At 47.7% G+C, this 24,895-nt stretch overlaps 1 protein-coding gene across 1 annotated transcript in view; it reads left to right on the forward strand.

The window, feature by feature from the left end:
- Positions 1-3,327: 3,327 nt before the first annotated feature.
- LOC138521697 (P43 5S RNA-binding protein-like) overlaps positions 3,328-24,895 on the forward strand; it is a 32,412-nt gene continuing 10,844 nt past the window's right edge. The window contains exons 1-4 of the mRNA XM_069634712.1: positions 3,328-3,698; positions 12,914-13,014; positions 14,234-14,318; positions 14,551-14,642. Coding sequence (XP_069490813.1) covers positions 3,564-3,698; positions 12,914-13,014; positions 14,234-14,318; positions 14,551-14,642 — 413 coding nt within the window. The 5' untranslated portion in view covers positions 3,328-3,563. The remainder of the gene's footprint in view (positions 3,699-12,913; positions 13,015-14,233; positions 14,319-14,550; positions 14,643-24,895) is intronic.

Below are 24,895 nucleotides of genomic sequence, written 5' to 3' on the forward strand. Positions count from 1 at the left end.
CTGTGTGAATAAAACAGAAAGATTGAAATGCTCAAATATTTGAGAAACTTAACCTTAAATTGTTATTTAAAAGCACGTGGCAGGCCCACCTTTGCAAAACACATCTGTTTGTTTTCCCAGGGGCTATGTAGTACTAAACACATTTTGGAAAACATAGCGTACTTGGTGCTTGTTAATTAATGGGAGTTGCCCCTACCACTGGGCACCTACTGTAAACACATTTCTGTTTTAACATAGTTTCCAACATGACCCATTCCATTCTGTAGCTGCATATCCAGTACTGTTTTTTTCCTGTGCATTCTGGGACTTGTATTTCAACTCTTCCCATTATAAAACTCGGACTGCAAGTCCCAGAATGCAAAGAAAAAAACAGGACTGGATAAGCACCTATAGATTGGAATGGATTATGCTGGCAACTATACCATTTCAGTATCCTGCTTCTGTTCTGCCTTAGGGGGTTAAATGGGACATTTGAAGGACAGACACATTTCCTTTACAAATAATCACAAATGTGGACTATAAATACTCTTCTGGGTCTCAAGTTTCCTGGTTTGCTGTTGAACAGAGCAATTGGAATGCGCACCTTTTTATCGCTGATCACACGGATGTCTTTGCAATATTGCACACATTTGCTCATTGGGGCTTTGCTTATTGCATATGTGGGACATTCTTTCTACAATTTAGGCTGCTTATAGGAATACAATAGCTGCTCCCACAAACCCAGCCACATGCCAGTGGCGTAACACAACATGTGGGGGTCCCCCTGCGAGCCATTCTGAGGGCCCGCCCCAGCTCGGCAGAAAATCACAGGTTGCCCCATTCTCTGGGCCGGCCTAGATTACCATGCTTGCTCAATACACACAAATGTGCAGCTGCAGGGGTTAGCCGCACACTGCACTAGGAGTAAGATATTAATATGTGTTGTAATGCATTATTGCAGCACACTTTCTGAGAAAAATTGGCTAAAAATGCCAGAGATTTGCAATTCTTTTGTATGGTAAAACCAATCAAAAAATCCAATACATGCAAGTCACCAACAGTGCACAGGGACATTAATGCTTTAATTAATATAATGCTTTGCTATTAAAAATGTCATGCCACAATGAAAACATGTCCAACAGGCTGCACAACGTAAACCAGTCTAGACACGTAATAACATATTACAGTAAAGCATTCCAGGACACATTTAGACATACCTAGACTGACTGCACCAAAATGCCAGTCGAAGCAATGACACTTATCATGGTTATTTTATCACAGATGGCCAGAAACAAATACAATGCTTCAGTAAGAAACGGCTAGACAGGCAGTACACAAATGCCAGTTTAGCCAGGTAATTGCACTTAGTAGGACTGCTTTATCAGAGATGTCCAGCTAAAAAGTCAAGCCAAACTAAGAAATGACTAGACTGGCAGCACCAAAATGCCTCTCTAGCCACTAATAACACATATCATGCCTGCTTAGCCTGGACATGGATGACCATTAGGATTTATCACACAATCCCCATCCGACCCCACCCCCCACACATTCCCTCTTCCTCCCACCCCTTTGCCAACCCCCAAAAACAGCTTCTTGACCCAGAATTACCTCCATATCCCTTTTCCTTGTCCCAGTGCTTAAGTACGAGGCTCCTTGCCTCACAGGTAAGTACTGCGATGAGGAAGAGTGGGGCTAGGAGTAATGAGGATTACAGATAACTAAGCCAGGCATTGCCTCCAAGTCCCTCTGTGTCATCCCAGTACTTGTGTATGAGTCAAAGGTCCTCATACCCAAGTAATGGGATGAGGAAGAATAGGGCTATAAGTAATGAAGATTACCAATAAGTAACCAAGGGATAAGTAGTGGTACAACACCATTGAGCTGACTGGGCTTCAGCCCTCCCCCCACCCACCCCTTGACATTTTGGGCTATGTTGACTTGACCTGTCTGACCTACAGAGCCTTTGCCCAGAACAGGTCACAGATGTTAAATGGCTTGGTTTAGCTGTTAACAATGGCCCAGCAATTACTAACCAAAAGCATTTCACTGTTAGTGCCTGCATTAAAATGCATAATTCTTTAGACACTTGAAATCTTGATGTGGGTTTAGTACTTGCATGCCAGGGAAGTGATTGGAAGGGTAGAGAGGGGACAGGAGACTGCTTATTCTCACAGCAATCCATACGTGAGTGCTGTCAGACTTAACTGAGAGAGTTAACTGCTTGTAACATTGAAGCTGCACTATCATAGTCTCATTAGAATGCATAAGGAAGTTAGATGCCCCCATACAAATAAGTTTGCTCCTCCCCCACCGCCCGTGAAGTTAGCACCTCTCCCAACATTTGAAGGGGTAGCACCCTCCACCCTCTTAAATGCAGGTTTTTCGTTGCACCCCTGAACCCAAGCACACACACCTTTTAGCATGCACACACATGGAAACACCCAGCCACCCATACATGTAAGCGTCTACCCTTTCACCAAACAGGCACATCCAGGCAGCCACCCATACATGTAAGCGTGCACCCTTTCACCAAACAGGCACAACCAGGCAGCCACCCATACATTTAAGTGTGCACCCTTTCACCAAACAGGCCAAGCACACCCAGGCAGCCACCCATACATGTAAATGTGCACCCTTTCACCAAACAAGCACACCCAGGCAGCCACCCATACATTATGAACGCAGAGTGACTTCAAAAAGAAAGTATTTATTTTTGAAGTCATAGCGCCCCCCCCCCCCACCCACACACCCCATGACATGCAGGCCTCTAGCCTAGAGGCTTCCATGTCATGGGGTGGGGGAACATTCAGACTTTAAAAAGCAATTTGTTTTAGTCACTGTGTTTTGCAGAGTGACTACAAAAGATATATGTTTTTTTTATTCATAGGGAGTCAATATATGCCACCTGCCAGAGGACAAGCAGAGCAGGGCAAGGCAAGGCCTGACAGATGATGGCACTTCATGGGCATGGGTTGGCAGCCCCCCTATGACGGCCTAAGGGGTACTGTAGAGTAACCGAGAGTAACCCGTCACCCCCATCCTGGGCCATCACTGGGGGCAATTACAGAGCCACGGTTCACCCCTTGGCCCTCACACGCATACATGCCACCGGAAGGATTGATAGGGCCACGTGCCACCAGTTTGCCCATTACAGAGCCACATGTGAGCCGGGGGGGGCGGGGGGGGGTACGTTCCACCCCAGGGACATTACAAAGGCACATATTAGCAACTCACCGGCTACTATTGGGGCGCAGGATTTATGCAAGCATTGCAATACAGGTGATGGTCTGGGGGCGGTGGGAGCGGCTGCACCGCTCTGCTAATTACAGGGCGGGGTCCGCAGGTGCTGGCAATGGAGGGCCCCCAGGCGGCGCAGCTGGGCTACGCCCGCGGGATAAATTCAGCCGACGGGGGCTAACTCTTCCTCCGCGAGCCACGTTCAGAACAGCGCTAGCCAACCCCTGAAAAGCGACTCACCCGCGAGCAATTGACGCGAGTTCTAGCGGACTGAAGCCAGGCGTCGGGGAGCGCTGCGGTCGGAGTCCATAACCGCCGAGCGTAGCTACCAGAGGAGGCCCGTCGAGATGCAGGCGCAGGGCCCAGCTGCGCCCGCGGGGGCTACCCCCTCCAAAAAGATCCCGTGCCCCGTAAAGGAGTGTGGGGCCTCGTTCAAGAAAGCCTGGCGGCTGAAGGAGCACGTCTGCACCCATACCGGCGAGGTAGCGTTTTAGACGCAGGAGGGGAGGGGGCTAGAGTTCTACCGCCTGCTCTCGGGGTTCACGGGCCCTTGGTGAAGTGCCCCTCCATCGGCTCTAGGGCCGAGGGTCGCCTGTGCATGGCCCTAAGCCAGTGGCTGGTTTTTCTATTGTACCGTTTCACATACAACTGACTCGTGCCTTCTACAGAGCTAGGCATGTATACCAAAAAGCTGCCATCTAGTAAGATAGCTCGAGGGTTATGGTCGTGTTGTAACACGGACGATAAAGCCCACCTGATATTTGTCAGACCCCCTACTAAAAATGGAATTTAAAACCTCCTAGTCTAATCCTTCTAGGACACGTTTGTTTGGCTGGCTGGCTGGCCAGGAGCTTGGTAGTGAATTCCCTGTCGGCCCTAGGCGGCGTAGTCCATGTTGGGGTACCATCTAGAAAGCCAGACGGCGCACATGCCTGGCCTGATTTATTTAAAGCCAAGGAGTTCCTTCTTACTGTCACTCCTCACTTCAGAAAAGCGCGTGTCCTGATCAGACTTCCTGGTAACCTGCATTACTCAGTCCTGCTCTTCCTCGTCACAGTACTTGCAGTTGTCTTTTATTGCAGCTGTTATTTGGCACAAAGCAGACGCAGAATAAAGGGGGAGGCCACTCCCCAGGGAATGGCACCAGTTTGGTTTGCAGGTTGTTTTTCTACCATTGTGCCTTTAGTCTCCCGTGCCACTTGAGAACACAAGCCTACGAGTGTATGGGTGTGATGTTTCTGGGGGGAGGAGTTGAAAACGAGCAGGTGCAGAAAAGCGATTTCTAAGGGGTTGGCACAGGACGTTTTGTAATGGGTCGTTTTGAGTTTCTCACTTGTACCCAGTTTTATTGACCAGCCTAAACACGAAGCATATGTTGCAGGACAAGGCATGGATGTCAAAATACACGGGCAACCTTGGCCCAGGTCCACTTTGTTTCCTGTTACAAAGGGAACTCTGTTCTTGTGGACGTACACCTGCAACCAAGGCTCAGGCCACCGCAAGGCAAGACTCTTGTAGACCATTGGGTATCCAATACCCCTAGGATTCAATCCTATCCTCTACGTGGGAAGCTAGTGTGACGAAGCCACCTGGACAGCCCGAGAGCTTTCGGAAAGGAAAGATTGAAACCAATCCTCTGTGGGAAGCAAGTGTGACAAAGCCACCTGGACAGCCCGAGAGATTCTGGAAAGGAAAGACTGAAACCAATCCAATACCCCTAGGATTCAATCCTATCTTCTACGTGGGAAGCTAGTGTGACGAAGCCACCTGGACAGCCCGAGAGCTTCTGGAAAGGAAAGATTGAAACCAATCCTCTGTGGGAAGCTAGTGTGACAAAGCTACCTGGACAGCCCGAGAGCTTCCGGAAAGGAAAGATTGAAACCAATCCAATACCCTCCCTTTGCCAAGCTAGCAGATGGAATGGCAAGAAATGCCCCATGGTCCACTGCGCCTCAAGTGTTCCATGCCACTGACTGAAAACACTGCGAGCAACTCCCCCGCCCCAAAAATACACATCATTTTGAAGCAAGAGCATCGAAGTAAATTACTTGAAAGTGGTCCAGCAGCACAAGTGGGCACCAAGTTATCCAGAGTTTTGCGGGTTCGTTTCTGTGTTGGGCTGTGGCCGCATGACGTGACGGACTGGGAGCACCGCAAATGATCCTGGGGCTGGGTAACTGCTTCCTGGGAGGTGCACTGGGAAATGGAAGCCTTGTGGTGCACTTTTGCTTCGCCCATAGGCCTGCTGCCCGAGCCTGGTCGGCAGTGCTTTTAAATCGGCTGGGGCTTAGTAAAGTGCGGGAGAACGCTTAAACGCAACTTCACCTAGTCTGGGCAAGTTCTTCAGAAGAGTGATTTTCATCCTGCAAGTAATGGGCTTAAGCTCTCCCAGGCGTGGTAGGACGCAGGGGAGCCGACATATGAATTTCCCCGGGGGGGGGGGGGGGCAAATACAGGAAGTGGCATCACAGGCAGTTATAGGACCGCAAATTTGCATGTAGTCGCCAACTTGGTGCAACGGCGCGGGGGGGGGGGGTGGGACGTGTAGGCATTGGCTAGCATGTACTGCATATACTAAAGTCAAGTAAGGAGATTTGAGCCTTCGCGTTGCATTCCAGTGGGCCATCACTGCCCCTACTCCACCCCTCTATAAACATCCAGGTTGTAGTAGCCCTCAAAAGGCAGAGGAACACAACTAGGATGGGAGAACGAAATGCCGTCCCATCTGTGAGTGTGTCAAACCTCAGAGCAAAGACTGTGTGCGTGTGCCTCCTACCTTGGAGCATAATCTCACTAATTTGGTGCGAATCTCGCAAGTGGGAGCATGGGAATCCCCTGCTTGTTGAGGGCTGCAGACCACGGATCACATGCTCACTTCTTCAGTGTGAAACTCTGGCCAAGGCTCTTTGGGCAAGCATTCAGGATGGGTCTCACACCTCTAAACAGTGTGATGTATTGAATGGGCACCTCACTCCTTGGAGCATAGTATCAACTGTTGCTGGTAATCTCACAACTGAATGTACAGTTTCACTCTTGGTTATCTCAGTGACCCCATGTACTTTAATGGAGTCAGTCTCCCATCTGGGAAGACAATTATATTGAATTGTCACTCCAGTTTTCTCGATCTATAGATCCATACCATATTCATTCAATGTGTGTGCAGGGGTGATAACTTGTGTCTGAGAGCTCATTCTTTCATTCAGGGGAGATAAAGGGGTAACCACCCCCTGTATGTGGGATCAGGGTAATTTTGCCCCATGGCCCCTCCAGAAGGAGTGAGTAGGTTTTAAGACCCTGCTGATTCTGCTTTTGGACAGGCTCAAGCCTTCTATCCCTTGCCCCATCACGGCTTCCAACATCCTGAGCCAGTGGAGAAACTTTGCTGAAAATGTTGGGTGGGACATGACCTCTGAAGAAAAGGTGCCCCATTCAAATGAATGGGGACAACATAGTGTGCCATGAAAGTTGGGGGGCGGGATGACAAACACCCCCGTCCCCCCCTAAAATTACGCCCATGTCCTGAGCAGCAGCTTATGGACAGCAGGCAGCTCGGGATATGCCTGTTGCCAATTGAATGTAGCTATCTACTGTTTAGACACTGGGAGAGTGCCATGAACCCACATTGGTGGTGAAGAAGCACACAACATACAGAACACATTGGTATAGTGTTGCAGTCCTGCTGAGAAATGACAATTCTGAGCATGTGAGCAGTAGGCTGGATCAGTGCTGCCCCATAAAAGGTGTAGAAGCCTCTGTGAGAAGTGGCAGTACTGTCCCAATGGTGAGAAGTGTAGTATTTTCACATTAACCATGCTTAAGAAATTTAGGTTACTGAATAGTGCTGCTAAATTCTGAGTAATTCATCCCTTTAAATATGAGCTCTTGTATAACCATGACAGTGAGTTATTCTGATGATGACAGACTTGCTCAATAGTTCTGGTTCTGTATCATTAAATGTAATTCAGATCTTTAGAGTATCGGAAGGATAGATAAGTGGCAAAGTGCTTGCCTTGGAAGCAAGACAGAGCAACACAGGTACGCTCCCTCGGTCCGCGCTTAGAAACCTCTGGGTAGTACACGCATTATAAATAACTAATTAAAATAAAAAGAAATACATCTGTTGAGAAGTTCTGGGGCCTTGCCAATAAGATTGTAGCGGCTCAAATGCTGATGTTGTCCCATCAAAAGTATAGCAGCCCCACTAGGATGAACTAGCATTGCCTCAACAAAAGCATACTATTATCGCTGAGAAGATTCAACGATTATAGAAGCCCTGTTACAGCAGTACTATCCCATCAAGAGTATAGCCAGCTAACTGAGGAGTACCAGCATTGCCCCATTTCAAATATGGCAACTCTACTAGAAAGGGCTGGCTCATACGCCTCCGCTCCCCGCCCATAGCATTCACCCTCTCCGCGTGCACACTCGGACATGCAAACAGTCATTTGCCCTGCTCCCAGCCCCCTCGCTTTGCATCTGTACCTCCATTTCTAAAAATCCTCTTGCCAACAGGGGTGCACAGATGTACAAATACACAAAACCCAAAACGATTTTTAGTAACTTGAGGGACAGATGCTAAGCAAGAGCCTCTTTCTTTGCATCTGTCCCACAATTTCTAAACATCGTTTTTACCCGGGCCGCCAGAGAGATCCATATGGATGGAACAAAGGGCCATCCATACTGTGTCTCTTCTCTGGAGGGGCGGGCCCTGCAGCCCCCGTACTCGGCGCCCCTGGTACTAGGACATGTGGCAGAACAAGGCTGGGCTCCATTTGGCACGCTTCTGAACCCCATGCGGAACAGCCCAAGCCTTAAACTCTGTTGCTGAGCTTCTTCTTAATTATCGGAGGCGTGGGCGGACCCACGCAGTTGTTGCTGAGCTGTGTAACTGGCTGTCTCTTGGGATTGGCAGAAACTTGTCTGTTAGGGTGAGCATTTAGAGGGCGAGTATTGAGACGGATGGAAAGAGCGGACCCAGAGTGCAGTAGTTGATCAGAAGAGTTTCTTTCATGCTCGGTCACTATCCAGCATATATTTAAAATGTGGTCATTCTTGGGTTCCCAGAATACTCTTTGCTTTTATGCAAATCGCCAAGATTGGGGAACGTTTTATTGTAAAGGACTCCCGTGTGTTGTGACCGTTATTTTCCTATTACCCCTGATCACTAATTGCGTGGCTTTTTACGCCGGCGGTGTGCTGCAAAATGCTAATTTTTAGGCAAGACTTGTTCATCACTCTGGCCCCCCTGTACTATGCTCGGCTCAGTCTCTCGAACTTGTGGGACATATTTATCCCCCTTCTGTGGCTAGCGACTTTTGCCAGGGCCTCTACGGCCCCCGCCTCCCCCCCCCCCCAGCACAGAAAGACGCCCCCACTGCCGGCATCTGCATATGGCACGAAGAGGGGCGTTGCTAGGGGGGGCTATAGCCCCTGATCTTTTGGTTGTAGCCCCGGATAGAATCTCAGGAGCTACAGCCAAAAGACTAGCTAGCCCCCAGCCCCAACAGTTCCGACACCAGCTTAGCCCCGACACCAGCTTAGCCCCGGGTCTTTTCCAGACCTAGCAACTCCCCTGGGCACGAACGTGCAGTGGCGGCTGGTAAGTCTGGGAGCCAGGAACTGGGTGGGGCAGGGTGTTTGTCAGCCAAGCTCGCAGGACCCCCCCACACATTTATGCCATTGGTAGGGTGTAGTGGTGTGCGTTATTTTAGCAACAGAGGACCCCCACATCCAAGCTTTACCCATCAAGGTAAGTCCTCATTACAGAGTAGTTGGCACTCGGACTACTGGCCATCCACGCCGTAGCCAACCCCAACTGTACTATGCCTTCAAGCATTCTGCGTGTGTGACGCCTCCTACGGACATCACAACCATGGCAGCCCCCAGATGCACGAGACTTCAGGGCCTCGGGTAGTACGAGGTCTGCTCCAGGCGTGAGGGCGGGGGTGGTGACGTGTTAGGGGGAAGCTGCCCAGGAATCCAGGCCCTTCTGCAATTCAGCAGAATTAAATCTGGTGTTCCATCATCTAATGCGCTTCTTACAAAATATCCCTAACTGATATACAGTGTCGTCAGTCAATGCACCTGTTATGTAACTTTGAGGCTTGCTGAGGACCATGTTGGTTCAAACACGTGTTGGCAAATTATAGCAACTGATGGATTGATTTGGTTATTTTCAGCAATTGATGTATTGATTAAAATGGAGAATTCAGTAACTGGCCACCAGTTGGGGATATTTTGTAAGAAGCGCCTTAGACGACGGCACGACATGTTTAATTCTGTTACATTTTTAGGCAGGGGCTTAGCATAACTAGCGCTGGAATCTGCAGCTCCTTCGTCTTAAACATAGCGCTATGTCTTCAGCCAAAGCGCTCTGATCACCTGGAAGCCTTCTGCAATTCACACACTGCACCATATATAAGCAATGCTTGTGGACACCAGCTCACCAAAATGCCAGGCGTAGCGTAAGTGACATACGACCCTCGACCTGACATCACAGGAAGTGATGTTGACCCCACGCCAAGTGATATCATGGGAAGTGATTGTCCCACTAACTAGTGGCATCACATAGCATTGTTCCAGTACGAAAAATATGGTTACAATAGCACTATAATGCTAAATGTAGAATTAAGATCTTTGTGTATAGGCCCATATTACCAATGCCTGTGAATGCAAGCAGACGTCCAAGGCCAAATGATAATGTGTTATTATATAGCACTTACGCTTAAGTGCTTTATATAGATCAAATATACCTACAATATCACCCAACCTGTGTTGGTACTCATTTATTGACCTCAGAAGGATGAAAGGCGGACTGGAGGTGTTAAGAACAGACTCAATCAGTGACTCACCCCTGAAGTGTGCCTGAAATAAACGAGCCTAGCAAGTATTGTATAGAATTCCAGAAAGAAAATTATTTGTTATTCCTAGTCTCTTATTTAGGATCACTGCTGTGGAACCCCTGCTTTTTAGAGGCCTGAACAAGAAAGCCAGCCTCTCCAGAAGCAGAGCCACATGGTGCTGGCCACAGCCCTGGAGCTTGCATATAAAATAAACGTGGGTAGCAAGGAAGACCTCGGGGGTCGCGGTTACTAGACATCCCGGACCCCAGCAAGAGTCAGTCAGCATGTGTGTGGTTTGTGCCCCCCCCCTTACAGAGACTTGCCTAGCAGACCTTGTATGGAGTGTCCTGGTCGGCCTGCCTCTGCCTCTGTTTCCTGTTCTATTCGCCCCTGCAGCTCCATTGCTATTCTGCCTATTGCAGGTAGCGCGCAGCACTCCACGGCCATCTACGGCTCCTGGGCACACCTCCAAATCTGCATAGCAGAATCCCAGATGTGCCACACTTGGCAACATTTCCAAGACCTGGTTACACTAGGGAATTTAGCCCAGCATTATATTGCACGGGGAGGGCAGAGAATACTAAGTCTTAGAATGAGACTGCTGTGAGGAATTTGCCCATCCACGGATGTGCACTCGTCGGTTTTTTTTGGGGGGGATTTTTAAATGACACTTATATGATATATGAACCTCTGGAAAATAAGCTGACTGCATGACATGTACACAGACCTGTGTACTCTGGCTGGGCGGACACTTACTACAGGTGCAGTCACCCCTGTCCTATTTGTTTTTGATCAGACGAGTGGAGTAGACAATGTCTCTGCAGAAGGGGGACGGACAAGCCTTACCCTGGTCATGTCCAGTCTAACAGGCTCCATGGATCTGCCCTTTCCTTTTGGTCTCTGTAGCTGGTGGCAGCGTTATACTAACCCATTTATTCAAACAGGCTCCCATGGGGCCTGGCTGCAGAGGATAAGAAAGGAGGGGGTGGGGGGGGTACCTTTCATATGCAACTGTCAACCTGATGCCAGCTCCCGTTTTAGTGTTTATTGACAGGGAAATGTAGGGGACTGCGTGTATTACAGTAGTATCCCTGCAGTGGGACCCATTCAGAAGTTGCATGCATGAGGTTTGCAGGAGCCACAAAGTCTGGTCCCGCCGCAGCTTCAAGGACACCTGGCACTTTAATCAGGAACCACAGAGGCCTCTAGACCCCTTCATCCACACGACAGGAAGATGGGTGGGACTTATTACATGTTTTCACCCCTTTACCTTTCCTGTTGCAAAGCATTCTGGGTATGACCTCATGCATATAGGAGATTGTTAGTGGGGACCCATGATTGGTTCATTAAGGTAGGCTTAGCCGACACCAATCACTTTGGCCCACTTGGCTTTAAGAGGAGCCAAGCCCCTCTTTGGCAGATCTGAAGGCTTCACCTTCACCAGAAGCAAGAACTATCCTTGTTGGCTGAAGGTGTACAGTCTGCCTTACATGTGGCAAGCATGAAGGAAGGCCAGAACCTCGATTCCCTCCCCTAAAACAGTGGGAGATGCCAAATCAAGAGTATCTTCAGCTACTCCAGAACCAGTACCCAGCCAGCCCAGTGTTTGCTGCTAGGCTCTGCAGCTTCCTAAGTGGGTAGTGCCAGAGTTTCTGAACCAAACCAAGGACAAGGTAGCTGCCTGCAACACTCTCCTCAGCTTTGGGCTGCCTGTCCTAAAGGACAAAGCAAGCACAGCTTCTTCAATCGGCAAGAATCCACCGACGTCTGCCTTAAAGGACATTGTTGTGCCCCTCAAGCTGCAACAGACTACACAGCTGACTGTTACGCTGCAGTTGCTAAAGCTGTCCACCTCGAGACCACGATTCCTGACCTTGAGCCAGAGTTTAGGCCAGCCTGCAGCCATCCAGCTTCGCTCGCCAACTGCCTGTTGCCTGATACCCGCTATTAGTCTCCCCCCTGGAACACTGTCACAGAAGCTGCAAAGCATCCTGAAACCGACCCTGCCGAGCCCCAAGAACACCTACAAGCACAAGGTCCATTGTGGTTCTGTCCCTCTGGTCCTTCTTCGAGGGCCACGAGTGACATTTTACGACCCATTGCTTCCTTTGTGTTGAAAGCAAGTATCCTGGAACTATTGTGACTAACATAGTGCATCCCCTTCCCTTGTCTCTGTCCTGTGCATTCCTTGACGGGGTGGGTTGTAATAATGTGACACTTTAACCTTGACTGCAGTCCCTTTAATCATTGGGTAATATTTTCGCTGTTGCCACTAACCAACGACCCACGCCCTTTCGTTGATGAGCCTGCAGTTACGTCCAAGTTGCCAAAATTGGACAAGTTTTATAATTTGCTTGTGTATTGTTCGGATCCCTTCTGGTGTACTAGAGGTTTGGGTCTGAGCTGATGGTTTAGAAACCGATATTTATCCCATGACCTCTGGTTGCCCCAGAAGTTGATTAGTCGCAACTGGCATCTCTCGAAATGTGACATGTATGCCGGCACTGAAAAGGTCCAGGCCTGGTGGGGACTGAGTTAGGGTGGGGGCGAATAGTATCTCGGGTAGCTGATATTTCAAAATCCCAGCAGCAGGGTTGTACTTTAGGTAAACCTGGTCCGCAAGCTGGACCCTGTCCAGAGCACCCAGTGGAACATGTGGTTCTGGTCATATATGTATTCTAGCCTGAATGTGGCAGGGGGCGTATCTTCTTTGAGTAAGAAGTGGGGTAGTCATTCCGTGTGTGGCACCGGAATCTATACCCCAGTTCAGCTTGGCAGAAAGCTTCCCTGCCCCTGGGCCCTGCTGGGGTGTTTCAATGAATTTCTCACACACTTGTGTGTTTTCCTCCCTGCAGAAGCCGCTGCGGTGTGACCAGCCTGACTGTGGCAAGTGCTTCACCCGCAACGATCACCTCCGCCAGCACCGAGCCAAGCATATGGCCCAGAAGCCCTTCAGGTAAGCTGGGGCAGGAGAACCTACTGTGTGGAGGCGGTGGGCAGGACAGATGGCATGGGTAGATGAGTTGGGCTTTCATGTTTTTGGATAGCCGTCCCTTTCCATGTTCATGGCTGCTTGGGGCGATGGCCTCGTAACATACAAGTGGAGGCTGGCACTGCATGCATGCTGGCAGACCCTGATATCTATGCAAGTGGTGTCTGGCACTGTTGCTGACTGGCCCTGTTGAATGCTGGCAGACCCTGTGGTCTTGGGGGTTATGTTTGGAGGCATCGGTTAGTGATCGGCTGATTTCTTTTTGCTGTGGTGATCACTTCGTGTGCGTGGATTTCTTGCTCTTTGAGATTGTGGTTGGCATGATGTTCACTGTTCTGCTGGTGTGGAGAGATCGTGTCTAGTAGGTGAGGCTAACTCTCATGTTTGGGTTGGGCGCTTCCAGGAGGTACTGGTACAGGTGCCCATCTGGTCTACAGTGCCAGAGTAATGTCTATACTTTACACTTGCATGCAAATGGGTATCAGGAATGCATTGCATGCAGAATAATGTAACCGTCAGCAGAGTGTTGTAGGCTGGTAGCTGAGCACGAGGCCTCTGGGGGTAGTTTGGCTGGAATGCAAGGTCAAAACTTGACGTAGGGGGTTTGGTCTAATTAGGTCTGGCTAGAAAGCCTTGGCTGTGCCAGACGTTAGGAAGATGCGTGTTGGAAGGGCACCGTTATTCTCCGATGCAGGAAGTGCATCCTGGTGAATGCAGCTTTTACAGGCTTGTTTCCCGGCGCTTGCTCCATTGCTGCACTTTTCATGTTTGTGTTGCACGTATGGCTGCCACTGTTGGTGTGGTTGCAGAATGCAGGCGTGATGGATCGGAACCTCATATAAGCATCTTCCTGCTGGGCTGCTCACAATCTGCTGTCATAACCACCATTTTCACAGCCAATGGGTCATGACTTGCACATGAAGGTTTGGGGGGTGGGGGGGGATGACGTCTTGCGGGAACTTCACCTAGTCGTAGCCGCTACATCTGCGGTGACATGGCCTTTCCTTTTTGGGAGGGGTTGGTCCTTCATCTGGGTCGGAAGGGTTTGGGGTTTGCCATCTGAAGTGGCTGGTTTGCGCCAGTGTGGGGGACTGGGTTGAGTCCAGGCTTCAAACTTCTCCACCACATGGCTGCTCTTGAGGAGCTTGATCCAGATCATTCACCTTGCTCATTCTTGTTTCAGGTGCCCAGAGGGGGACTGCAAGGCTGCATTTGTGACGGCGGGCCAGCTCCAGAAGCACAGAAGCCGGCACGGACTGAAGCTCAAGGTAGGCCCTGATGCATTGTGTTCCTAGTCTATGCATGCACTAAGATTAGTGAGCAATTTTTTTTTTCTTCATGTGGCCTGACCAACAGTCTCCCCAACCCATGTTCTGCTCACCCACCCTCTGACTTGTCCCCCTTGTGAAACATCACTTGCATGTTAAACTGTGTGGAATCTTTGGCTTGATGACCCTTCCTCGGAGTCATGTGATCACTGACCCACCCTTGTTTCACCAGTGTACCTTGGCTGGCTGCCCGAAAACCTTCTCCAAGAAGAGGGCCCTGAAGACTCACTTGCTGGAGCACGGCGGCGGCGGAGCCTCCTTTGAGTAAGTGTCCAGAAGAGTTCACCAGGCCTGCTTTTATTCTGGGTTAGCAGAGTTTCCTGGAAGCTGTAAGCTTTCCCCACATGCTTGCTGCGTACCCTGGAGCATCGATTGAGCGAGTCAGTGTGCCCTAGCTGGTTGGTTGTTGCCCTAAAATGGGCAATGTCACGGCTGGCTGCCCTTTGGTATGCAATACTAGTTGGTGAGCATTTGGTCAAATGGCAACGCTCTGTTCCAATCAGTCCTGTGAGCGGTGGTGCATTTATTGGTTGTGGTCCCAGGACGATGGCGGCCTAAATCTGAGCATATGCGGGTGGTGGTTTCTGTAACCTTTACAGCCTGGATGTTTCGATTTGCCATTGAGTTTGCTTGCTAGGACTGATGGGAGTTGTTGTCCAAGGAGAGCCGAAAGTTGTAGACCTGGTCCAAATTAACCAGATAAACGTCCTACTTCTTGGTTTGGGTTGTAAAAGGAAATATCGAGGCCAAGTACCCCAAAAGGAAATGCACCAAACACGGGCTTATAAAGATATTCTAAAACTGTACAGTTACAAAGAAAGAAAGTATCGGATACAGATAGCCATCTGTCCCTCAGTACATCACAGCGAATACCGGTCCTTTCGTTGTGAGAAGTGAGAGGTACTGAGAAGTGAGAGGTAATGTACATTTTAGACATTTCCAATCATAATGTCCAGCCCCTCTCCAGGTTAATAATACATAGTTTAGGGTTCGTGCCGAGTTCACTTCTGGCTTGTCTAACTATATGCATATGGATCATACTCGGTTTCATATGGACAAGTCACAATGGCAACAGTGTATTCACGGGATTAACAATAAGCCACACTCGTGTCCTATACAATGCAGTTCAGCTAGTGTCCACATTCAGTATTCGTATAACATTTTAGTTAATGGATGTCCGCGGATCGGACTTGTTGGTGCAGACAATCCTCTCTACAAGTTAGACATGGGACAAGGTCTCTTTACTCAACCCAAACATTTGGCCAACAGACAGTTTACACATTAACTAACATACAAAGTGCAGGACAGCTTAGTTACAAGTGGGAAACACTGTCCACCATTTTAGAACACAGAATCGCTCTTGAAAAAAATCAAAATGGTGGACGGACCTAAAATGGCGGTGAAGTTGATCTAAGATCGAAACTTTGCAACGCGGTTTTCTTCGTAGAGCGACTGGGCTTATGCTAATATATACAATAAAGGAGGCACAATATGATATCCTGTTTAACAAACCCTCCTTTTGGCCTAAACCAAGCGCTAGAGTAACTCCACGTCTTAATGCCCATACATCCTGAATCACTATCAGAGATATCAATTGCCATGAGGTCAGATGCTGAGATTTCCTTCAGCACGAATACATTAGATAGTTTCTCTGGGGCGTATACCTTGTGTCCTAATGTACCCATCGCTTGTGCACAACATCCTCCTAACATCGAACACATCCCAGGAAGACATTGTATACAACAGCAGAAAAATGTCAGAATACCTACAATAATAATCAGTAAGACTGATAGCTTCCATCCCCAAGATCACAAGAAGTCCCAGAACCAAGCGCTAAGATCCCAGTTTCCCTCAGGAACATGCACTTCTGAACTAAGGACGTGCAGATTTTGTATTGCTCTAAATTGTTGGGAAGGAATTTGGCACGAACACACAGCAAGCAGACCCCACTAATTTACATACCCCACCACGCTCAGCCAGGGTGCCCTCTAATGCCCTCCGGTTCTGTGCCACTAACCTTATTGCTTTTTGTTCTATAAGTCATGTTATTGAGTATGTCAGTGGTCCGGTAGATGGTCCTCTCGCTATCTTCTGATATCTTCAGTATTTGCCCCCAATGGCACAACAGATTTAGCTACATCGCCCTGAAGTATCGCCATTCTCGTCCCGCCGTGAATGAGCCTTTGAAATTTCTACAGTGCTAGCAATGAATCCCATGGGTAACAGAATCCCTAAATAACAGGTTCCCTGCCAATCACTGGGTAACCATGGAAATGCTACGTTATGTTGTTTTGCATTTATATAGTGCCTTATATACCATTGGTATGGTCTGAAGGCGCTGGTAGGTTGAACGCCCTTGGGAACCGAAGTTCAGATCAGTAGAGGGAGTCAAAGGTGCGAGTGAGCACCGGCTATGTGTGCAGCTGGCACAGTATTTGTGTAATGGCTGCATTTTAGCGGTAGGTGTGCTGGTTGAAGGATCGGGAGTATGTGTTCGTTCTGGCAGGATTTACCCAGACCAAGTATGGCTGTGTTAGGCCTGATGAGAACACCTGGCTGGGGTTGTGTAACCAGCAGTGTTTTACTTGGAATGATGGAGTATGCGGCGGATGTTAGTATGAGAACAGTTATACCGAATGGTGTCATAGTATCTGTGTTCTAGTTGAATGGTGGTGTAGAGGGGAAAGTAAGCGTGGTGGTGTGATACGATGTGTTATATGCTCTTTCCGAACATTCTCTGCATTCAAACCATATTATATACGTCACGCATTTCTGTGTGCTCCAGTCCGATCCATGCACTCCTATCCACTCCACAGTCTCCGCCACCCATTCCGGTTCGCACGATGCACTCACGTACTCCAGTCTGCTCTGCATGCTCTACTTCACTCGATCCATCAGCTCTACGCATTGTATCTCTAAGCAACTCGTATGCTCAAGCAACAGGTCATTTCCAAACAAAGACAGGTTTGACTTCATACAAAGGTCTGTCCTCACTAGTCAAATTCGCAACATTGGCGCAACCCTTAATCACCTATTGACTGAGTACCATTCCTCTGTATGCAGAAAAACTGAATCGGGGCTGTGGTTAACAGTATAAGGTGGCGTGGCATCCCTATTGCCTATAGGAGCCATCTTGAAAGAGATCAAGATTGAAAAGGACGGGACAGTATCAGAAGGCCTAATAAAAGCAACATTAGGCTTGCTCCTATTCGTGAGTGAACATCCCAAGGGCGTTAGAACACGTATGTTGGTGCCATCGCAGTTCCCTGAGATGCTATCGTTCCATCGGCCAAAGAATAGTGCCCTTAGAGAAGCATAGCATGCAGTCGTCAAAGGTAAAGGATGAATATACCAACCCAGCCTCTTATCCCTGTGTTACAATAAATGCGAGCAGACACAACAATTGGACTTATTACAAATGGCATGTGTGGCATTCATAATGAGTAATAGAGTATTGTTATGGTAACTGTCTGTGCTGAGGGTCTCTAGGAGAAAGTGTGCATATGCACAAAAGGTTTAGAAACAGTGGGTACATTTTCAGTGGGTAACAAATTCAAACAGATGTACTTCCAGATACCGGAATCCTAAGGCGATGGGACTATTGTGAAACCAGTTACATAATCACAAGACCACAATACGTTTTCAGGGCCCACGCATTCGATTGTTCATTTTTACGATCGGTCACACGGTCTCTTATCTGTTCCGTACGAGTGGGAGCGGTTGCAGGCATTGTCTCTTCAATGAATTCACCAAGTTAATTTGCTGGCAATCTCCAGATCGAGCGTTTTCTTGTCTTTTTCCCAAAGCCCTAGCCAACAGAATCCCCTTATGTACAAAAGATCGGGCCAAAGAGACAAGCCCTTCGATTATTTTCCTTGATGGCACAGCCGAACCGTGCAGTAAGTCTACTTCCTCAGACGCAGATCGTACCTTGTGATCCCTGGTACGGAGTGATCTGTGAACGTTTTACTTCCTGATGGAAGCGGTGAATTCAAAGCAGGATCCAACACAAGTTTCAAAAAAGGAACTGTTAGAATGTGGAGATGAAGTGGCTGTTTCCCCCAGGCCCCACGGGCTCAGGGAGAGTCTGACGCACTCTCGATGCTGTTTGATGCTTCGTGATCATTGGTTACGGTATTGGTGAGGGGGTTCTGTGTCTTCTGTATCATGTGGGAAAGGAATCCTCTTGATGTGGGACGCGTGGATCCAGTGCTTCCTGCCCTCCACTTGCACTGTCTGAGACCAGGACAACTTTGTAGGGCCTGCCAACGAGGTGCGAGACAAGATCATTCGTTCAATCGACGTGATGAGGACCCAATCTCCCGGCCGTATGCTGTGGCCTGGGCCCTCGTATCAGACAGGTAAAGCTTCTCACACCTGGTGGTAAATCAAATACAGATTTTTAGTTACTGTCCACAATAGTCAGAAGAACATGCTCAACATCGCTACGTGAACGGGGCTTTGGCAGACCCCAAATGTTAGCTGGCCTACCCATGGCCACCTCAAATGGAGAGAGCCCAGTCTTAGTTTGAGGGGTCGTTCTCATGGACAATAACACGATTGGTAAGGCGTCCGGCCAGTTCAGTTTGGTGCCGGCACACGTCTTGGCAAGCTTGTTCTTGATGATGCTGTTATGTCTTTCTACTAAACCAGCGCTCTAGCATGCCTAGCTGAATGGAACCGTTTGTCAATCTGTAATCCCGTGCATATCTGCAGAATTACAGCAGCGATAATGTGGACCATTGTCCGACCAGATGGCATCTTTGACAGGAAAGGCTTCAACCCATTTACTAAAGGCGCAGATAACCACTAGTACCTACTTGTAGTTATTGCAATGCTCCATTTCAATAAAGTCGAAATGTATAACCTCAAAGGGGACAGAAGGTGGACCAAAACTACCCCTAGTCTATGTGCCCTTTCCCACATTATGCTGCAAACAAATCATACACCCTTGGACAAAGCGCTCAGCTACCCCATTTACATTTTGGTAGCTTTTCGTGCACAAATATGGCTGGGACCATGAGCCATAGCGACCATTGTAATGTATGCATCAGGCAGTAACCATTTCCCTTCTACTTTAACACCTGTCCTCCAATTTTCCCAAACCCTCAGCCCATTTCTGATTCCTCTAAAGTGGCATCAGCTTGAATATTTTTCACAGATTCAATTCCCTCAGGCATTTGTGGCTTCCCTTGAAGTATACTTTTCTGAAGAGATCAGTGGCAGTCTGTTAGGGAATGCTTTTGCTGACCAGATAGCCAATCTATGATCTTCTGATGCGCTGCGCATTTCATATTTGCTAGCTGAGTAGGGAGTGCAAGCGCTGAGAGTAACCGTACTATCAAGGAGCCATACTGGATTTGTGTCATGTGAGGTCAAGAAACTTCGTTCTGCTGAAGTTGTGAACCACCCCAAAAGTGTACTGACTTGTCCGTATATATATTTACAGTAAGCCCTTCAGAAAGTTCACAAGCTCGGGTCAATGGTATAATATTTGTGGCCTGCGCAGGGTAATGCGTGATTCTTTTGGTCTCCACGACCATGCTCAATGTGGTGATTGCATAAGCAGCCGTGGATGTACCATCCGGGAGTTTGAAAAAGGAGCCATCTCAAAACAGCTCCCCTTGTGGATTGTTCAAGGAGTAGCTTTTAGATCGATTCTGCCTTGTTCTGTAGTGTAAAGGCAGTCATGTGACTCTTCGTCACTGCAAGCAGTACCTTGTGGGAAGGTAAAAGTTCAGCCAGATTCAATACACAACACCTTATTTGAATATGCGGTAACAAGATCATTCATATCTTGTTAATCGTGCGGAAGTGAGGTTTTGCGTTTTTGTTTAATAGAACATCTACAGAGTGAGGTACCATCAGGGTTAAAGCATGGCCTAGGACCATTCCCTCGCTCTGTTTTACAGACGCAGCAGCAGTGACAGCTCTCAAACATCTTGGCAAAGGACATGCACCGGGATTCAGGGGAGCAAGAAAAGTAGCTGCATGGCCTATTCTTCCCACCATGTTCCTGTGTTAAATACAGCCAAAGCACATCATCACATACAACACTAAGACCTTTTCATAGTTTGGTGTGACCAAAACTGGTGCCGAACACAATGCAGTCTTGAGCAGTTCAAATGCTTGCTGGTGTTCCAAGTTCCACAGTATTGGCGAAGAAATGCCCTTCATCAAAGCCAACATTGGTTTAATCTCTAAGAAGTTCGGGATCCACTGCCTACAGTCAGAAGCAATTCAATTCCTATCAAGGCTCTGACTTCCTTCTGTGTATTTGGGACAGACATGCTAGAAATGATTCTGCTCAGGTGTCAACCACCTTCCCTCCTTTGACAGGAGATAGCCTAAATAGGCGACCTCCTGTTGACAATACTGAAACTTTGTGTCCATGTCGTGCTAGGTGAATTGGGCAACGACACGGTGCCCTCAGTCAGCAGCTAAGAGTAGATCGTCGACATACTGAAGCAGTGTACAAGTGGTGTGGTGGGCAACTCCAGTGTCGCGATGCTCTTTCAAAGCCCTAATGTAAATGCTAGGACTCCATGTAACCTTGCGGTGCACGGGTAAAGGTAAACGAGCGTCCCCCTAAGGTGAACGCGAACAAGTATCTACTGTATTTGTGTATAAGAATACGAACGGTGTTCTTTAGATCCACAACACTAATGTGAGTAGCTGAAGCTGGAATCATAGTTAATATTGTCATCACATCAGGCACAATGGGAAATTGTGCAGCAACAATCTTATTGAGGGCACGTAAATCAATAATGAAACGGAAAGGAATTGCATTATCGCTTTTTTTTGTACACAGGCAAAATCGGACTAATCCACAAATTACTAACTGCAATTTCCACCCCATGATGCACAAAATATATACTGGGGAATACATGGCAAATTTACTCCATGTTTCAAAATAATCTTTACAGGCTCAAGTTGCAAGACACATTATCAATTGCCCATAAACACTGAACATCACTGAATTCCGGCGGCAAAGGTCTGGTCAAAAACTGAGACAGGAAGTTGCTGTGGTGAAATAGTCAAACACACTCCAGAAGAAAAATTAATTACAGCATTTAATTCCTTAAACAGATTCAACCCCAACAAATTCTCTCCACAATTCGTAGTCAAGAGGCATGGACAGTGGTCCATAAATGGACCCAAGTAATCGGTACTGGCGAAGAAACCGGACAGACTACTGGTGTCAGAAAACCCTACTGAAACATTGGTTTGATGTTTGGAACCCGTGAATGGAACACTTCTGTGCCCCTGCATCTATCAAGAATAGATGTTTCCTATTTCCCACTAACATCTCAACGTAGGGACCTTTCTGATTAACGGGAATAGGCGTCGGTTCCAAACCCTGCTTCAGGCAATCCTAACAAAACAGAATGTCGTCAAAAGGAAGTTCTTCAGAGAGTAAGCAGCAGAAGGATGATCAAAAATGTTTCTATTATCCACACTTGCTGTGAATCCTGCAAAAGCAGACTTCTACCAGGACCCCCTGCCCCAGGGCGGCCTCTGGATCGTCTACCCATGTTACCAAATGCGTTATTCAACCTCTGCTGGAGGATCGGGCATTGTGCATGCCAATGACCCTCTTGTCTGCAATAAGCACACTGGTTTATGTTTACAGGACCCAATGGCGCATTTCCCTGTGGAACATACTGTCCTCTAAATTGAGAATTACCCCCTCTAGGTCCTATAACAATTTGCTGTAATAGTCACCTTTTCCCTTTTCAACTCTTTTGTTGACACGATTCTTATAGTATTGAGCCATATGCAATACTTCTGACTTTAGCTTGCCAAGTGCTCTCTGAAGACATAATTTGCGACTGGATGTCAGGCAGCAATCCACACACCAATTTGTCCACAAATAGTTGTTTCCCAGACTCCGTACTTAAATCCTGTCCACTGAAATCGGGAAAATACTTGTTCGAACCGAAGAACTTGGTAGCACCCTTGGACACAGGCAGGAAGCTTGTCCCAAATAATCCTTTCAGGAATTATAGCTTTCAGGCAAAGTCAATATTACCTGTGGTGGTCTCTCGCCAGCTGGCCTTTCTCTAGCGAGCCTAACCATATTATCCCATGTATCCGCCTAACCCTGGTACATCGTCTACAGTCCTAGTCTGTTTGGCAGGAGTACGGGAAACAACATCAATATCGCATAAGGTAAATACTGATGATTGCAAGACAGACTATCTTTGTAGAACCCTGTCGGATTCTTCCTAATATCAGGAACAGATTGTTTAATGGTGTTCACTTCCTGTCTCAAACGGGACATGAATGAACTGCGACACATAATGTGCAGTGATGTCTTGAGCAACTGCACCCATTGCAGGATCGTCTGGAATCTCAACTTTTGGGACAAATGTCGGTTGGAACCTCTCTCATAGGCAACTGAGAGGTAGAACACTTACTGAGCAACAAAGCTAGATCGAGCGCTAAAGCAGCTGAAGTGTCAAACGAAAAAGACCTCTTATAATCAGTAATTCTGCGGGACAACAAATCTTTCTTCTTATACATTCATCCTTCATGTACTCTACCATTACCTGTATCACTTTCCTCTGCATTTCTGGCGTATACTGACTATGTGTCCTACTTCAACGGGAGTTATCAACATGTCTGAAATACACCTAATCGCGTCTTTTGTACAAATTCGTATTTCCTCATTATCGGTTTACGACAAGGAAAGAACCGTTTCTGTACTAACATAGTGCCCAAACTATCACCATCTACATCCTCATTCCGTAACCTTTCCAACCCCCTTCTGTACACAAAAACCCTCTTGACGTAGTCATGTACTTTCTCCACAGTATCTCTAGAAAATGCTAAAATATTCAGATCCCTTAACCCTTTTAACCTGTTCCACATATGTAAATGAACTCCCAATCCTTCAATGAGAACGTTTTTCTCAGGAAAATTGTCTTAAGTTCGAGAGTGTGGCAAAAACATCAGCTTGTTCACCCCTCTCCATGCAATGTCTAGCCCATGCAGTCAATTCATGCTTTCTCTCTGGCGACACAGTATTACGAGTTATGACCCTCGATCCCGCTCCCCGATCTACAAGCAGCACAGAACCACTTGGAAGGGGGAGAGTAGGCAAAAAGGGTGCTGTTACTGGAGCAGCAGGCAAACCCACCGGACCATAAAAGCAGGCAAAGGTGGAGACACAGGTGGAGGAGCAACAAGAGGAGGAGGAACAGTAACATTAAGAGGAACGATGGTAGGAGCAGGAGCAGCTATGGGAGGAGGAATAACAACAGGAAGAGGAACATACGGAGGTGGTGCAGTGGCACCAGGCCTACGTTGATTTAGGAGTTTGATCAGCTCATCAGATACATGAATTTTCTGGATACCAAGTGAAAAAGCCCTATCCATATTCCTAACTGACTCTGGCTGTTTATAACAACGCTTTTTCGGCATTCATCATGACGGCCCCCATGTTTTTCCTCTACTCTAGTTGTTGCATAGCTTCTTTCTTCCATTTTTGTAAAACGTCAAATGCTGCAGGTCTCGCATTAATATGGATTTTTTTTTTTTAAACATGTTTTTATTTGCATTTTCAACAAGACCATTGCAGTATTGGTCACTTCAACAAAAAACCCCTGTATTATTTTCATACAACGTGTATATATAAGGAACATAAAGAGGGTAGAAGTGTACTGCGATGATAAACTTTAGTCCTGTGTTTCTGATTTCCCCCCCCCACCCCCTCCCCAGCCTCCCCCCTACCCCCCTCCACTCGACATTATTGCTTCGGACACAACTTTAAACGAAAAATCAACACCACTTTGGGCATTACAGCATTGCAAGGGCTCTGCAAGTTGCTACTGCAAGAAAGGGACAGGCTCTCACAGGGCTTGGAGCAAGCAATCGTCCAGCGGCATAGGGCATTGCCCTGATTCCTTTGCTTGGCTGAAATGGTAAGCAAGTGTTCTTAGTCTGTGGGCTCCCAATATGTCGTGTAGTATTCTAGAAAGGGCGACCAAATCATTTCGATATTTCTGCGGGATTCATTTATCGCTGCCGTTAGGCTTTCCATTTCGTATATTGCGTGGGCCTTAATTAACCATTCTCTCTTTGATGGAAGGACCATCGATTTCCATTTTATAGTCAGGCACACTCTGGCTGCTAATAGAAGATTGCGTGGTAAATACATTAAAGATTCATATGTTTCGTCATCTTCCGACTCTACTCCAAACAAAACTAGTGTGGGCGTTGAGTTTCTGGGGATCCCATCTATGTCTCGAATCCAGCCCAGCACTTCCCGCCAGTACACTTGGACTCTGTCACAACCCCACCACTGGTGCCAGTAGTCACATTGCTCACCACAACCCCTCCAGCAGTAGGGAGATGTCCCGGGGAACATTTTGGACAGGCGGAGGGGAGTGTAGTGCCATCTCATCAGTAATCGCACGTTGTGCATTTTGTATTGCATGGAGACCGATGATGACCACACCGCCCTATATATTCCTTTCCATACCTCCCCTTGGGTTTCTATGGATAGGTCGGTT

Source organism: Ambystoma mexicanum, chromosome 13, assembly GCF_040938575.1.
Source record: "Ambystoma mexicanum isolate Mex_15411 chromosome 13, UKY_AmexF1_1, whole genome shotgun sequence".
NCBI lineage: Eukaryota > Metazoa > Chordata > Amphibia > Caudata > Ambystomatidae > Ambystoma > Ambystoma mexicanum.